Here is a 16,970-nt window from a genome sequence, read left to right as displayed (position 1 = left end):
TTTGCAAAGATAACATATATTTTCTTTGGGGAAGTTTATCTTTCATTTGCCCAGGCAACACACTAATTACATTGCTTATACCACTTTAACCTTTATGTACAACTATCTTGCATTCTTCATACTTCTCTTTTATATATCAATTTCTTGCTGCCCTATTGTGGTTGCAATTTGGTAAATAAATTCTGGAATAACTAAGGAGGTGGTGCCTAAAATCCAAACTCTAACTTCCAGGTTTTGGAACTTAGAATACAACTAAACTCCACCCCCATTGTCAGTTATTGGATACAGTGTAAGTGTATTTGTAACCTCAGCAAAGTTAGAAATGTTAAATACATTTGAAAAGGATGAAAGGTCTGTTTTATAACTGAATGTGCAATTCACCTATCCCTGGCCCATCATGGAATCGTGTGATACACTAAAGTTATTACTCCCGAACAAACCTGTAGTAGCGTACTGGAGACCAAAAAACCTCAAGGACATCCTGGTCAGGGCAAAGCTAATGCCAATCACTAACCAAGACCACATAAGTCAATCTGGCCCCTGTGGCGATAAAAGGTGCAAAACCTGCCAACATATCATAGAAACCAGGACATTTTCTAGCACAGTGACTTGAGAAAAACTGAACATACATGGATCAAACAAAACGTGCAAAACAAAGAATGTAATTTATCTCATCACATGTAAGATCTGTAGCATCCAGTATATTGGAACAACTGAAAAACTACACAAAAGGATCAACCTTCATATATCTGATTGGATGACAAAGAAGCTGTACAGAAGCCCAGTCGCAGAACATTTCTGTTCCCATGGCCACACTTTCAGTGATATAACACTTATAGCAACTGGTTACAACCCCAAATGGAGTTGAAACCAGGAAAGAAAAGGAATCTTACTGGATATGCCACCTTAGAACATTGAAACAAAGCAGTTTAAACCAAGACGACTAGAAAAAGACAGCCATTTACAAATAAAATTACCTTTTTGCAGCCGGCATGTTCTCTTTTCAATAATTCTCTAAATTTGCTTATTAGTCACCCAATAACCTATAATTACAACTATAACAATGAAATATCTGGGATATAATTTGCGATTACATAAATTTACCTAAAATAACAGATGACGCTATGGCTCATCGATTTCTAGGTCAATATAAAATATCTTTCAGCATCCACAACAAGTCATAGTCATGTAAAGTCTTACAAAGACAACGGTTTGTCTGTTTTATTTGTTTGTCTTGTCTCTGTTTTTTATTTGCCTTTGAAAAAGACTCATTAAGAATCAAAAGTGCTTAGGCTAGCTAGCTACTGTTTTGCACTGTTTGTAGTCTGTTTTTTTATATATATATATATATATATATATATATATATATATATATATATATATATATATATATATATGTATATATATATATATATTTATCTGTGTGTGTATATAAAAATTCACTTAGGTAACTACATTATACCTGTATTATGTCACCCTGTACTATCATACTTCCTGGTATAGCCCTTGGATCTAAATTTTCACACCTTTGTGCACATATAAAAACATATTCTGATCATACATCAAATTCGAAATCTATCTGTTAAATGATGTTACCTTGCCTGGCAGTGTTGGCAGCTGGCAGTGTTTGTTGGGCACAAGTCCCATATCCCGTTTCATCTGGTTATAAAACAGACCTCCAACAGAAAACAGGTGGGGCATGGACTGAACATAGGTCCACAGATCCTTCCCTGACAATGCTGCCATTACAGCCATTGAGGCTATTGAAGTGTCAATACTGTCACCCTCTGAAAATGTACAAGTTTTATAACTGAGTTTGAACATACTGTAAAATATCTTAAACAAGACCACATATATGAAAAGGAGAAATATATATAAATGTGTTGACTCACCTGTGACTATCGCTATGGTCTTAGTTAGAACCTCCATGAGCTTGTTCTCTGCTCTTTCATCACCCAAGGGACAATCACTAGGGTCATTTCATCACCCTCAATCTTATGTACTAAATCTGATAACTATCCAATTATGGAAACAGCAACCCCATTAAGATCTCAGCATTTTACCCTAAAGGAAAGCCCAAAACAAATCACCCTGATATTTACCTTTCACCCTTATACAGTGATCACCCTGATATAAAGTCTAACTTTTATCCATAGACATGTAAGTTTTTGTTTTAAAACAAAAGCTTAAACTGCAACTTTGACCTTGACCAATGACTTTCCACATCACTATATGTTATCTTACATTCCATGCTCAGTTTCTTATTATGGTAATAATTTGTCCATGACAATATTTGATAAAACTGTCAGACTCAGATTCTCTAATCAATGACCATCCACATCAAGTTTAAATAATTGCTTTATATAAGCATGACCTCTCATACCTCAATCTCAGAAATGTCCATTTTTCTAGCAATTTTCCTTCCACCTAATCAGGGGTCAAGCTAGACTTGAATTTTTAGGAAGAAGTGACCTCTCCTTTTGGACAGAACAGGGAAATATGCAATATATATGTATATGAATTATGCCATCTATTTCCCACTATGCATATTTGCATTTGACATTGGCTTTAGACAAAACTTTATTTTCAAGTAGAAAATTTTCTGAGTTCTATCTCTATTATAAACACATTTGGTGCATGTTTAAAAACTATCATAATCACATTCAATGTATTTTGGCAATATGACTTAAAAAGAGAACAACAGAAGCATTACACTGTAATGAAATTAACTGAGTAACTAGATTACAGCATTGTAACTGCAAGTTAGTACAAATGATTAATCAACTACCCTTGATCAAAAAAAAAATTCTTTTTACTTTCTGAAAGTTCATTATAAAATGGCATTTGAAAATATTTCTGAACTTGTTTGAAACAACCAGTACACCATGTACATGACAGAAATGCACACGTCTTTCAGATCATACTGTTAGTCTTAATTTCTTGTTTGCCAATAAAACTTTACCATAACTGTTCTAACTACCCACTTTATATCTTCATTACAATAGTCCAATGATAGGATTGCAAATGTAAGTTTGTATTATTTGTCTACATACTTGGTGTAACATTAGGCATTGGTTAAATAGTATTTGCTTTGCTGTTTTGTTTTTTTCTTCGTATTTTTACAAAAATTAGTAAACTCAAAATACAACCTTGACCTTACAGCATCTTGTTAATTCCATAACATAGCATTGTCCCATATATTTAATGATCTATATAATTGTATTTTAAAGCTAAATCTTTAATAATGTAATATTTAGTCCCTGCTTTTTTTACAAACTGTTTATTTTCCTGAATATACCTGGCCAATGGTTTACAAAAAGACACAATCTAATAGAACTCAAACTGCTATTTAAATAAATTTAAGTTTCGAAACACAAGTTTGTATGTTTTTATCATCAAAGGGTAAAGATGCAGAAATCAGGCAGTAACAGCTGCTAACTTATTCAGGAAATGGTTAATGGTCAATTAGCTATCCAAATACATGCCTGTGAATGTGCAAGAGTTTGTTTGACAGCGTAACTGATATCAACACCAACTATTTGATGGCCTAAAGTGTACATTTCACCTTGAGCTATATACAGCATAACACTGGAACTAACCTGGCCAAGGCGGGGGGAGCATCTCAAAAGAGGTGGTCATTCAATGTTCCTCTTAAAAAAAATCACAGGGCAAAGTCATTTTTGCTTTCCTAACAGACATGATTTTGGTCTTGCATTAAAAAAGCTGACAAATTTTTAAGTGGAGTTTGGGGGTCCTCCCTCAATGGGGTCTTGAGTGGCAGTGGCCCTGATCAGGGGGTCCAGGGGGCCAAAAGCCCACGGCCAAAAACGCATTTTACACTCATAAAAAACTGCTCATGGTGCAACTTATGATGATAAAATAAACCAAATAATCATTTTAAAAGCTAATAAACTTACAAAAAATATTCAGCTTGACTTCAATAATTTCACAATATTTATTGTCACATGAATTTGTTCTCCAATACTATTGATGCTGAAGTTATTTCATGTGCATGTCAGTGTTCACATCGTAATTAAGTCACAATAATTTTTCAATTTTTGCAGCAAAAATAAGCATACTTCTCTCTTTTCATAACAAATCTGTAAAATAAACACCCAAGTACATCAACTATATACAAATAATCCCATAAATGCATTTTTCTTTTTCTCCACTGGACACAACCAATTGATATCTGGTCAAGCTCTTATTTGCTACTTTGGCAAAGATTTCTTTAGCCTTCTTTTTTGTCACCACTAGATATTTTGGCTCAATGTGCAAGCATTTCTTTTCCTTCTCAATGAGAGCCTTTTCTCTTTCATGCTGGTGCTTGTATTGGCAAAATGCAGTGCATATATTCTAACAGAGGGCTACATCTGTTCTCTCATGCAAGAAATTGTTCTTCTTACAGTAATTAACTGCACCTTTTCCAGATGCCTTCTGAGCTACAATTTTCCATATGAAGCTTCTTTTTAGGTGATGTTCCAAATGCAATTACTGTAATTCAGATTTTTACTGCAGAGATCACAAAATGCAAGTCCTCTAGCATTCTGCTTTCTTATAAACTCAACAACGAAATTTCAGTCTACTTTTCACTCCAGCCATTCCCATTTCCATACGTTTTTAAACCCTTACCTAAAATTTTGTGCCATGGTCTCTCTCAACAACTCGGCATGCCATGTTGTGCAAGCATGCTTCTTCTCTCCTTTGCCATCAGTTTAAATTACACAAAGATTCATTGGATGAATTTAAACCTTTGACCAATCAAAATAGTCTTTAAAAGAGTCATGTGCTAACTAATATATTGAATGAATAATTTATAAGGATCATTGCAGAATCGGAGCAGACAGACCGTTTTAAATAAACCTGATCGGAGATGATATAAAAAGACAGACTATATCAAGAAAAATCTGATTTAAGTCAGGAGAAAGGTGAATTCCACTTTAAAACAGAGAAATATCATATCTGCTAACAGAAGAAAGCAAAGTTTACACTTTTTAGGTGACTTAGTTGCCAACTTTGCCTGATAGCGTGACCCCTGACCTAATGCATTTATGGGCAAAATTTGGGGATTGTACTGTAAATATTGCCCTTTCATGAAACTTTGATCAAAAGGTTAATGCCAGATCGATGGAAGAAGAAATATTTTGACAGCTATGTCTCTTTTTTGCTCAACTCATCACAGGTGAGAAAAAATTAGTCTCCATTAGAAGACTGTCTGATTTTAAATGCTGATTTTGCTGATTTATAAAAAATTTCAATGACTGAATATTGTTTCTACAAAGGTGGTTAACTTTTTCTAACATAAATGGAGAAATCTGACGAAATAACCGGTTTAGGCATTGTTAAAAGTTTACATATTAATCTTTAAAAACAGCTACAGCTGTGATGCAGTGTCTTTCTTTTTAAATTACAAATGCACAGTTCCTTTTAACCTGCACTATCTTTCCCCTTGCATTTGGATTGCACATAGTAACACTAGCTTCTTACATACAATATCTCTTTGCATGCTATTACACACAGATACACTAGCTTGTTATATGCAATATCTCTATTTACATGTTGATTACACACATATACACTATTGTTATATGCAATATCTCTCTCTTTACATGCTGACTGCGCACAGATACACTAGCTTGTTATATGCAATATCTCTCTCTTTAAATGCTGACTGCACACAGATACACAATTTTGTTACATGCAATATCTCTCTTTTTACATGCTGACTATGCACAGATACACTAACTTGTTATATGCAATATCTCTTTACATGCTGATTGCACACAGATACATTAGCTTGTTACATGCAATATCTCTCTCTTCACAAGCCGATTCTGCACAGATACACTAGCTTGTTACATGAAAGTTCTCTCTCTCTTTGCATGCTGATTACGGACAGATACACTAGCTTCTTACATTGCAATATCTTTCTCTTTACATGCCAATCACCTTGTTTCATGCATTATATTTTTCTCTTTACATGCTAATCATGCACAGGTGCACTAGCTTGTGATATGCAACATGTTTAACTTTTCATCTCAAATCTGTACAGATACACTAGCCTGTTATCTGCGACATCCTTCCCTTCACATGCAAACTACACATAGGTAAACTAGTTTGTTATATGCAATATCTTTCTCTTCACATCTGATGGAACACAATAACACTAGAATCTTACATACAGTATCTTTCTCTTCACATCTGATGGAAAACAGTAACATTAGATTCTTACATACAGTATCTTTCTCTTTACAATCTGATGGAACACAGCTACTCTTGTTTATTACAGGCAATATTTCTCTTTTTATGTAATTACATTATCTTGTTTCATGGGATATATTTCTCTTCACTTGCTAACTACATACAGTTACGCGATCTTTTAACATTCAATATTTTTCTTTTGATATGCTGACTGTACAGATACCCTAACTTATTATATGCAATATGTTTTCCTCTATGACTGTACACAGTGACACAAACTTATTACAATTATATGCAATATCTTTCTTTATTTGTTACATGCAATATCTCTCTCTTCAAGTTGATTGCATACAGTTACACTAGCATTTTACATGCAAACTGCACAAACCTACACTGGACTGTTAATGCAATATCTTTCTCTTTACATGCCAATTGTACAAATGTACAGTGGACTGTTACTGCAGTATCTTTTTTTCTCTTTATGTGCAAACTGCACACAGCTGCACTAGCTTATTATTAGTAGTACCTTTCTCTTTACATGCCAACTGCAGTCAAACTTATTGAATGATTTTATTTCTCCTTACATCCTGAGTGAACACAGCTGCACTAGCTTATTATATGCAGTATTTTTCTCTCTCATGCCAACTGCACAAAGTTACACTAGCTTGTTACATGAAATGTCTTTCTCTTTACATGAAATGTCTTTCTCTTTACATGCAGACTGCATGCAGTAATGTTAGGGAGAGAGAGAGAGAGAGTGTGCACGTGTTTGGAAGATTCTAGGAAGATCATTACTTTGTGCATCCTTCAGTGTCTGAAGCAGGTTCTCTGCGGTTTGACTATGTTCATCCTCCTCGAAACAACTCCAGGAAGACTTAGGGGCCTTGGTAGAAGGGCGAGATAGCTCATGGACATTTTCTGCTGGAACATCAACTGAAAAGACATGAAATGAGGAATTTTCACATTTGTGAAAACTATGTCTAAAACAAGCTACAAATACCTGTACTTAAATAGAGTTAGTCTCCAAGCAAAGGGTAATCAAAACTCTCTAATGCAATTTGAAAATGGACATCCTGGGCAAAGGTCCTTGACATATATTGAAAACTTGTGGACAAATATTTTGAACTGGAATGTCCTGACCATAAACTGTAGGCACTGGGAAGAGGAACACATGTCACAAGGCCCGATATATTTCTGAGAATGTTTACAGTACTGTTAACAGTTTTAAAATCCATCCTATAATTTCATGAGCTTGGAAAACTATTACTGTTTTGCATGCACTATTTTTGTAAAAAAAAAAAAAATTGTTTCCACATACAAAAAAGTATACGTAAATTTTTTAAAATCATTATTTTGGATAAGTGACCATGAATGAAAGTCGGATCCAACATGGTCTATATGACACATGATACTGGATGACCCTTCAGCACTAACATACAAAGTAAGCATGCATCTTTAGTCTCATTTTTGCTCCAATTACAATAAATTAGCGAATGTGAGTGAGAACTCTAGAAGTAAGAGATGGACAAAACAATAATGAGTATTCACAGCATATTTATTTGTAGCTGTTATGGTGTTATGTTGGCAATGTGAATAACATGGTCTGTACATGTATAGGAAAATTGTGATCAAAAATATGAACCCCTGTTGTCAGAAAGTTATGTGAAACTTGTGCTCTTAAAGCAACAGTTATCTCATTATCAAATTACAACAAAAAAAATAAAACACATAGAGATGTTTTGCTTTTAGTGAATATGTGTGTGTGACAGAGACAAAGAAAGATGGATAAAACAATGTTGTCAGTGTGTAGGATCAAATTAATTCAAATCAGTTTTTATTTGTAGCTTTTCAAAAGAGAGAGAGAGACAGAGAGGTTATTGGGCAACTATATTCTTGTTTGCTCAGTTTATGCCATTTTTCAAAACCCCACCCTTTGCAGTGGGGGGTGGAGAAAGTGGAGAGGACTAATCATAAAAACAACCACTATCTCTCTGTATATCATGACAGAGTTGCAGCCGTGTCTCATGGAGAATAGCTCTTCACACTGCATTCTCATGCACTCACATCAAATGACCACCACAGAACATATATGGTCTCAATAACATAAACATTTCCTTGTTCAAATGAACATAATGCCAAATAAAATTTTAGTTAATACTAACACAAGGATGGTGCCTCACAAACTGTATTAATGCTACACTTCGTGCAATGAATCAAATTATTTTTTCAATACAATCATAAACTACAGATGAATTAATGTTCTTATTTCTGTTGTTTTTTTAAAAATGATTATATGAAATTCAGTGATACTGTATTCTTTGCAGTGAAAAGAACGATAGACATCAAACAAATTCATACTAAAATCACATTTGTACCGGATAAGTGAAACAAAATCTCACAAGTACAGACATTATCCCCTGCAAGAGTTCTCATTATTCTCATTTACATAAGGTACGCTGTCTTCTGACATCCAATCAAACTAATAACCCAATGCAACAGAAGCCATCAACATGGCTTGTTTTCTCTGTTACTGATGTGTTAACGTCTTGTGCAAACTGAAAACTTGAAAGCACAACAGCTCTACTGCAGGTTTGTTTTCTTTGTTACTGATGTGTTAACTTCCTGTGCAAACTGAAAACCTGAAAGCACAATAGCTCTACTGCAGGTTTGTTTTCTTTGTTACTGATGTGTTAACTTCCTGTGCAAACTGAAAACCTGAAAGCACAATAGCTCTACTGCAGGTTTGTTTTCTTTGTTACTGATGTGTTAACTTCCTGTGCAAACTGAAAACACAACAGCTCTTCTGCAGGTTTGTTTTCTTTGCAATTATGTTGACAATAAACAATGTGCTTGGGGATAAGTAAATCATAATGTATAACCACAGGCTGTTCCATTATTTAACTACTGTAAAAGAAAAATCAGTGACTGAAAGAAAAACTTGTGAACTAATCAATATAGCTAGAATCAAATTTTTGTATTTATCTGTCTATTAATCTTCCCCATTCCTTGCACAAGTCTGACTAATTGTTTAAAATGGACAATGGTCTTCTCCCGAACCACATACAAAGATTATTCTAACCTTTTGTTATTAACAACGAGACCTACACACTTGATCATTCGGGTCCCTTTGTTCAGAATTTTGTAACCTTGTATTAAAATAAGTCCTGCCTTTTACAATTTACTAGCAGAAATTAGATGTAGCTTATCTATACAAAAAATCTCAAAATTTACCTGAACTAGTATAAACATATACTCATTTGTTGTATGTAAATACTGTACATCAATTATATACCTGTATATTTATATCACCAAGTAAACTTGAGCATTGGATTAAATTAATTTTAACTTTTTTTTTCTATTTGTTTCCCTACTGCATCTTGTGCATAATACAGAAAAATGAGATGAACCGGTTTGAAAGCACTTCTAGATTATTAATTGTTCAACAGTACAAACACTTAAAAAGATATTATACAAGAATCAAATTAACTGAGTCAATGACTTTCACATTTATGATAGAAAATCACAAGGTTTTATGTTTATGTTTTTTTAAAAATTTATTATGAAACAAGACTAACTGACCAGTGTGGTCTGTGGTCTTCTTTCAGCATGCACTGATATATAATTTTTACTGAATAAGAAAACATCAAATAACTCTTTATAAAATGCATGTGGTGCTTTGTTACAGTGATTGATTTAATGAGGAGTACTCATTACTGATAATGTTTAAGGATTATCTGCTGAAAAGGCTACTGTACATTTGCTAATGAACAGCAGTGAAACTGTACTGATAATAAGAGATCATCTGTATCAATCATTATATTTTCTCATTTCTGATGGGTGACAAGCTTGGGCAGACTGATAAATCAGTAGAGTCTCAACTAATAAAATGATACAGTCAAAGACCTTTCTGCATAATTATAAACAGTGATTGTTTCTTTATTTCCTAATCTCTTGCTTCATTAAGTGATGCCTCAATCAAAAATATATTCTAAGTTAACAAACAGTTTGGGTAAGTTTTTAACTGTGTTACAACCATTGGTCTTGAACCATGTAACAGACAGAAGTGAATCCAACTATGCCTACAAACTCTGATCACATATTCCAACCTCCATATACACAAATACCCACTTGATCTATGTTTAATCTGTGATTAATATCTATTGATTGAACAATAATAGGAGCAAAAGTGACCTCATCAAAAGACTAATAAATAAATGTTATCAGCTAAAGGAATACTTTCTTGATCAACATCATTCTCAAGGGTTCTTTTCACCATATAGCTCTGGTAACTGCAAACCAGGATACAAATTAGGTATTTCCATCTCAACAGGATCAACTTTTTGATCCAACAAATCTTGTCAGTTACAAGTTGATTAACCATGACTTTATCTCTAGCTAGGTCTCTGCCTAGTAATAAATGAATACCTCTGATAGGTAAAGAAGTCACTGCTCCAACTATAATGGGTCCTGAAACCAAGTCTGAGAACATGTATAAAATTTGTGCATGTGTTAGTTACAAAAAGTATCTTAACTAAAATAAAACTGAACGTGTTCTCTAATACACTGTTAGAGTTTGAGAATGTCAAAGAAGTGGAAATCCGGCAATATTTGAGTTTTTGATTGAATGAAGACCTACTTGTGAACAAAACTGTCAATTTCACAGTTTCATTATATCATGTGTACGTATGTTACAGCTGATGTACAGTGGATATGGAATAACCAAAACAAATACTCATACAATTTAATTTATCGCTAGTTTGGGGATCAAAATTGGCCCTTATCATACCTTGTCCTTTCATTTTCCTAAGATGAGAAGTTTTTGTATAAGTCTGCAAATAAGACTTTCTCTATAGACAAGAAAGAGCCTAAAGAGTGACGAAGATGGCTACAAAATGCAAAAATTAATTGGGTGAAAACCTATTCACATCAACTACATATGTGCTGAAACAAGGCAACCAAATGACACTGATCTAAGGCAAGTGGTCTCCAAGTAACTGTGTTACAAGCCATACAATCACACACGTACAGATAGGAGTATTTTAAGGATACATGAAAATCTTTTTTACCTGCAATATTGGAATCATGAAGAATTTCCAGTGAAACTTTATCACCATGCTGAAGAGGGATTATCTGGGATTCAACTTCTGGGGGTGCCAGTACTCGAGGTGGAAAACCTATTCGGATTTTCTGCTGATCAGCTGGTACACCAACAGCTTGGAAAATCAACTTCTGCAACTCTTTATAAGTGACATCCTTCACTAGTGATAGCTGTATCTGTTGAAAAATAACAATAATAAAGAAACTTTGCAGCCAAATTTCTAAAAGGTCATGTTTTTCAAAGCATGACTGTGTCAGGGGTTTTGGGAGACCAAAATCATGTTTTTTGTGTGACACGGCATGTAATGGCAGGTAAGATGAAGTGGAATGTGACCTAATTTGATACAAGCACTGAAGTTGTCTGCTCTTTGAATTTTATTAATACATGTTGTAGCATTCTTTTAAACATACAAGTGACTGCTGTTTGCAACTGCATAATTTTATTCTTTTGTATTCTTTATTTTGGGTATTTCTAGAGGTTAAACTATGAAATTAAATACCTTCTAATATGACAAACTTTGATGGGCAAAACCCCCGATTTAAATACCCAAGAAAATTACTTTTTTTTAATACAAAACAATGAAAATTGAGCATATGAAAATAAATGATACTACAATCAGATGGGCCTTTAACGTGTTGGAATTTTAATTGTCTCAGATCAGATGAAACCGATAACGATGTTGTATCAAAGCATGAACCGGTACACAGTAATCTTAGAATCTTTCAGAGTTACTGCGGTAACTGCATTTGTCCACATGTACCTGTCGACCATCAGAAGTTGCCAGTCTGATTTTCTTCTCTTTGATCTGTGAATCCGTCTGGGATGATGAGGAAGACAGAGGACAGGGCTGGACTGCTTCTGAGTCTGATAGGATTAACTTCGCTTCTGACTTGACTGGATTCTAAAATGTGAACAGAACGCATTAATCTGGCATCTATCCAATACATCTGAGCAAAGTGTCAAGCTGATTTGATGGCAGTGAGAGAGAAATATTTACATTTGATTTAAATAAAAATAAATACATGTAGTTTAATAGGAAAAAATGGGAACTTTCATAAATGGACATTTTCATCCACTTTTCTATTAGTTATTAAAATTAAAAGGCATCAAACTGACAATTTTCAATACAGCTTATGAGACTATGTTCAGTGAAATTAATATTTCTACCTAACTTGTTTAATTGCTAAGCTGAGTCCAACTGAAAACAACTCAGACCCCAAACTGCCATTACATAATGTGTCTTTACAACAGGGTCTATGCTGCTAGTTCTACTGATTACTTCAAACAAATACCAAGATCTTCCAGTGCATAATGCAATGGCAGATTTGAGTCTATGCGTTTTCAGTTGGGATCAACCTATAAGTGGGTATATAAGGTACTCGGAATCATCAAACCTATTAATGATGCTTTAATACCTTTTTGCCACCTGACATCATCACATCTTTTTTCTGCATTTAAATCTGAATGGCACACTCTCAATCAACATATTTGATCAGTGGTTCCCAAACCCAAGGCTGCAATCCAAATCAGGGTTGTGAAGACATTATGAAGGACTGACAGGATTTTCTATTTAGGGTGGCAAAACTAATCAAAGTGTTAAAATGGGGATCATGGCCCAAAAAGGTCCACTGTTTTAGATGAGTACAAAGTGAGAAATCAATTGGAATTACTAATGTTCAACATAACCAGCATGCAGCCACCATTGATAGCTATAAAAAAAAGGTGATGGATCTCATATATTCCTCTTTACCATTTTATTTCTTCTCAAATGCATCCACAATCCTACAGATTATATATAAAATGCATAATGATAACTGCCATTTGGACCACCTTGGCTTTTTATGATACAGGGATGCACCAAGAAGTTACAAATGCATGAAATCATTTTCATTCATAGATTCCCAGTCAATCTTTTGCTCAATCCAATTGTAGAAATAGTTGAGGTAATAAATATTTCAGTTTCATGTGCATAGAATATCTCTGTTAAACAAAATGCATTATTTGTCTGTAAATTATTGTCAACATATATCCAAGGCATATTTTTGACTCCCAGAAATGGACAAGGTGGTCCAAATGCTTTAAAAGTTCACCATATTGAGAGTTCATTTATAAATGGGAAATATTTAAACAATTTACATCAAATTTGCAATGCTGACTATCTACATGAAAATCATTACCAAGGAAAGAGATTTCAAAATGACCACACAGAATTATATTTGAAGACACATTAGCTTGTTCATGAGAATAATGTTAGGTTCTGAGGAAACAAAATGTGTGAAATTTATTACTTAAGGGTAAAAGTTATAAATAACCTAAAACTGAGGAAACAAAATGTGTGAAATTTATTACTTAAGGGTAAAAGTTATAAATAACCTAAAACTGAAAACATCTTTCAAACCAAACAAGAAATTTTAAGGCATGTATTCAAATATTCAGTCATGACAATTTAAGTTATGACAGAATGAATGATTATCTAACCCATAGTACAGCGTACACAATTCTTTTAAAACTGAGTTTCTGTTACTTTTATTTTTCATAGTAGTCTCCCTCTTGAGAAGCCCAAGTTAGGTGAGGCCACCCCTTGTTTTAAGGCCCTCTTGCCCTATATTAAAATAGTATATTTGTATAATTTTGTCAGTATATTTGTATAATTTTGTCCATGTCAAGAGAGGCATATCCTATCATCATGACATCTTTTAAAGTGGTGGCCTTTTAAGAGAGGGATCAATGTATGTGAACTATTTATACACATTTTAAATTCTCTGATTGTTTAAATGATATCAATTTTATATCTACTGCCAGGAAAGTGATTTTTTTTTTCAACTTACAAGTTTTAAATCAATGCAACTGCTACAGTCCTGGTAAGATCTCAAGTGACTGCTTAGCTCCTGAGATATTTTATAAGCAATAGAAAAATCCTCCGTTCCTTTAGGTTTAATATACTTCTTTAAAGATAAGTGATTAGTCATTAAAAGCGATCTGCCTTAGTCTGACCATCTGGAGTACCACTTATCAGTTTATAAGGTAGGATGTTTACATGTGCTAGTTTCACGGTTTTGCAGTCAAAATTCTATTGAACAAAGGTTCAATGTCTTCTTGCTATTTCTCAACTTGATGTAATCCTAAAAAAAAAAACGTTTCACATAGGCCATGGCAACAGCAATCATCTTTCCTGCCATGTGCCATAATCAAATCAATGCATTGTTGTCCTTATTGCTTTTTTACCACAAGAATCTGCACTATTCTTCTGTACTGACAATTAAAACATTTTAAGAGGTTTATTGTTCTTTCATTCTGAAAATGTATTGCTTAATGAATGTTATTTTTAAAACAATAAAACAACAGCTTCATCATGTAGACATTTTGCATCACAAAGTACATGCAGTTTAAGTGTCTAAGGTACTCCTGTAAAGTTGGTCTGGTTCCCTGATGATTCCACTGAATCTAATGTGAAACTCAGATCCAAATCAAATAAGGACAGGCCAGATTTTATCACAATCCTATTTCTGTAATTTGTGCTTTTATTCCACAAGTTCCTATTTTAAGTGCCATTTCCATAAATTGTAAGGGTTGGAAGATCTGCTTTGTCAATGATGGTGTGTTATGTATATTTAATTCATACTGTGTGCTTGACCTATATCCATGATTGAGGATAAAGTTTTTGTATGTACCTGATTTTTGTAATGTTTGTGAGTGATAAAATGTACCTGATTTTCGTAATGTTTGTGAGTGATCAAACAATCTTGTGAACCACATCCTGGTAATTTTGAGGTAAACTAAATTATTCATTCCCATTCTAAGTTCAGCCTTTGTAATCGTTTACTGCTGTGTTCAGATATTATCTGAGGAGTCACTTCTTTAAAAATTATTCAACGGAATTACAAAGTGCTCATTTACTTTTCTGACTGAAACACACTTTTGGGATTATTGCGAATTCATACAAAGCCCTTCTGGATTATATCATTGTGATACATCAAGACTGCTGGCACATCAACCCATTCAAGACTATTAATACATCAGCAAATTTGATATTGGAATTCATTCAGAACACTCTACACTTTTGGGCATGTGACAGAATATTTAGGATTATGTGGGATTTAATTCACAATACTTAAGTTATTCTTAACTTTTCCTTTTGTAACTCAGGGAAATAAATTTATTAATTTTACTAAATTTCTTGTCCTTACCTTTTTCTGTTACTTAGTTTGAGACCATGGAGTCATAACAGAAATTGGGGTCTCATTCAGATCTGCATTTCATTAAAACATTTCAGAGATATTAAAATACTGTCTTTAAAATTTAAATTGATTTTGTTTTCTAATTTTCATTGTCCCTGGTAAAGATTTTAATTTCACATATTTGATAAATCTTAGTCAAACCATCATGCTTTCACAATATCATCTAAAGTGGAGAACTTTGTTTTAATATCCAATCAAGGAAGGTTTTGGGTCTTTGAAAAAGGAAAAGTTGCATGAGATTGCCAGTCATGATCTTTCCAAACTGAAAGCATCTTTAGCAAGAAAGGAGTTAAATAATATTTTGATTCAGTATTTGGTGGAAAAGTAAGTTTTGGATTCTAGAATTTGTATTTGATTAGTAAGTCCGCCTCTGGTTTTGATAGGAAATTAAAGGAATTACAGTTAAAAACCCCAGATGGAATTAGAATTAGGAAAGATTCCACTATAGAAAGAAATGATGGAAATGCAAATTCAGAAGGAGAAAGAGGAGAGGCAAATGCAAATGCAGAGAGAGAAAGAGAAAACAAATGCAGATGCAGACAGAAGAAAGGTGCATGCAGTATAGATAAAAAGATATGGAACTGGCAGGCAGCAAGTGCTTCCGCCCATTACACACAATTTAATTTTGATGTTTGAAATATGAGGCTAGTACCCCACTGTCAGGAAAATGATGTTGATAAAAACTTTCTTAACTTTGCAATCAAATGATGACAACTTGAAATAGCTAAGATAACACTGGACTTTGTTATTACCTAGTGTACTTATTGGCAAAGCTTGTGATATTTACACTTTACTGCTAGTATAACAAAGTGCCGATTATGATGTGGTTAAGGAATGTTATCTTGAAGGGTTATGAGTTGGTACCTGAGGCATATCAACAAAGGTTTGAAGGGTTATGAGTTGGTACCTGAGGCATATCAACAAAGGTTTAGGAATTGTAGGTGAAAAACTGGAAGAAGATACCAATGTCCAATATTCAAGGGAAAAAGAACTATTATTTGATAGGTGGTATTCAAGGGAAAAAGAACTATTATTTGATAGGTGGTATTCAAGGGAAAAAGAACTATTATTTGATAGGTGGTATTCAGCCAAGAAGTTTCATCAAGATTATGATAAACTAAGACAGCTCATTTTAGTTGAGATAGTTCAAAAACTGCATCCATAGCGATGTCAAGACCTACATTGATCAGCAAAACTTTGGAAAATACTACTCATAAAGCTGATGATTATTCCTTGATTCACAAAGTCTGATTTATCAAAAAGTCTTCCACTCAGCAATATTTTGTACAAAAAACCCATCCCAGTCTAATAGTACTTCCAAATCTCAATCTAGCACAACTTTTAGAAATCAAATCTATAAAACAGAACAGAAATCCTTATCTCTTCCTACGTAAACTTACTGTAAGAAATGGCACATTATTTCTGATTGCTGC

At 33.7% G+C, this 16,970-nt stretch overlaps 1 protein-coding gene across 1 annotated transcript in view; it reads right to left on the bottom strand.

Annotated features, from left to right (window-relative positions):
- The window catches only part of LOC149785202 (deubiquitinating protein VCPIP1-like), a 115,964-nt gene that overhangs the window by 31,197 nt on the left and 67,797 nt on the right, over positions 1-16,970 (bottom strand). Inside the window, exons 12-15 of the mRNA XM_089979004.1 lie at positions 12,060-12,200; positions 11,268-11,475; positions 6,997-7,134; positions 1,597-1,787 (exon numbers count right to left, since the gene is read on the bottom strand). Of these exons, the coding sequence (XP_089835130.1) occupies positions 1,597-1,787; positions 6,997-7,134; positions 11,268-11,475; positions 12,060-12,200 (678 nt within the window). The remainder of the gene's footprint in view (positions 1-1,596; positions 1,788-6,996; positions 7,135-11,267; positions 11,476-12,059; positions 12,201-16,970) is intronic.

The sequence above is a fragment of the Sinohyriopsis cumingii genome, chromosome 13, assembly GCF_028554795.1.
Source record: "Sinohyriopsis cumingii isolate HCF-2022 chromosome 13, ASM2855479v2, whole genome shotgun sequence".
Taxonomy (NCBI): Eukaryota; Metazoa; Mollusca; class Bivalvia; order Unionida; family Unionidae; genus Sinohyriopsis; species Sinohyriopsis cumingii.
The sequence above is the reverse complement of the archived record's forward strand: the minus strand, read 5'-3'. Positions and strand labels throughout refer to the sequence as shown.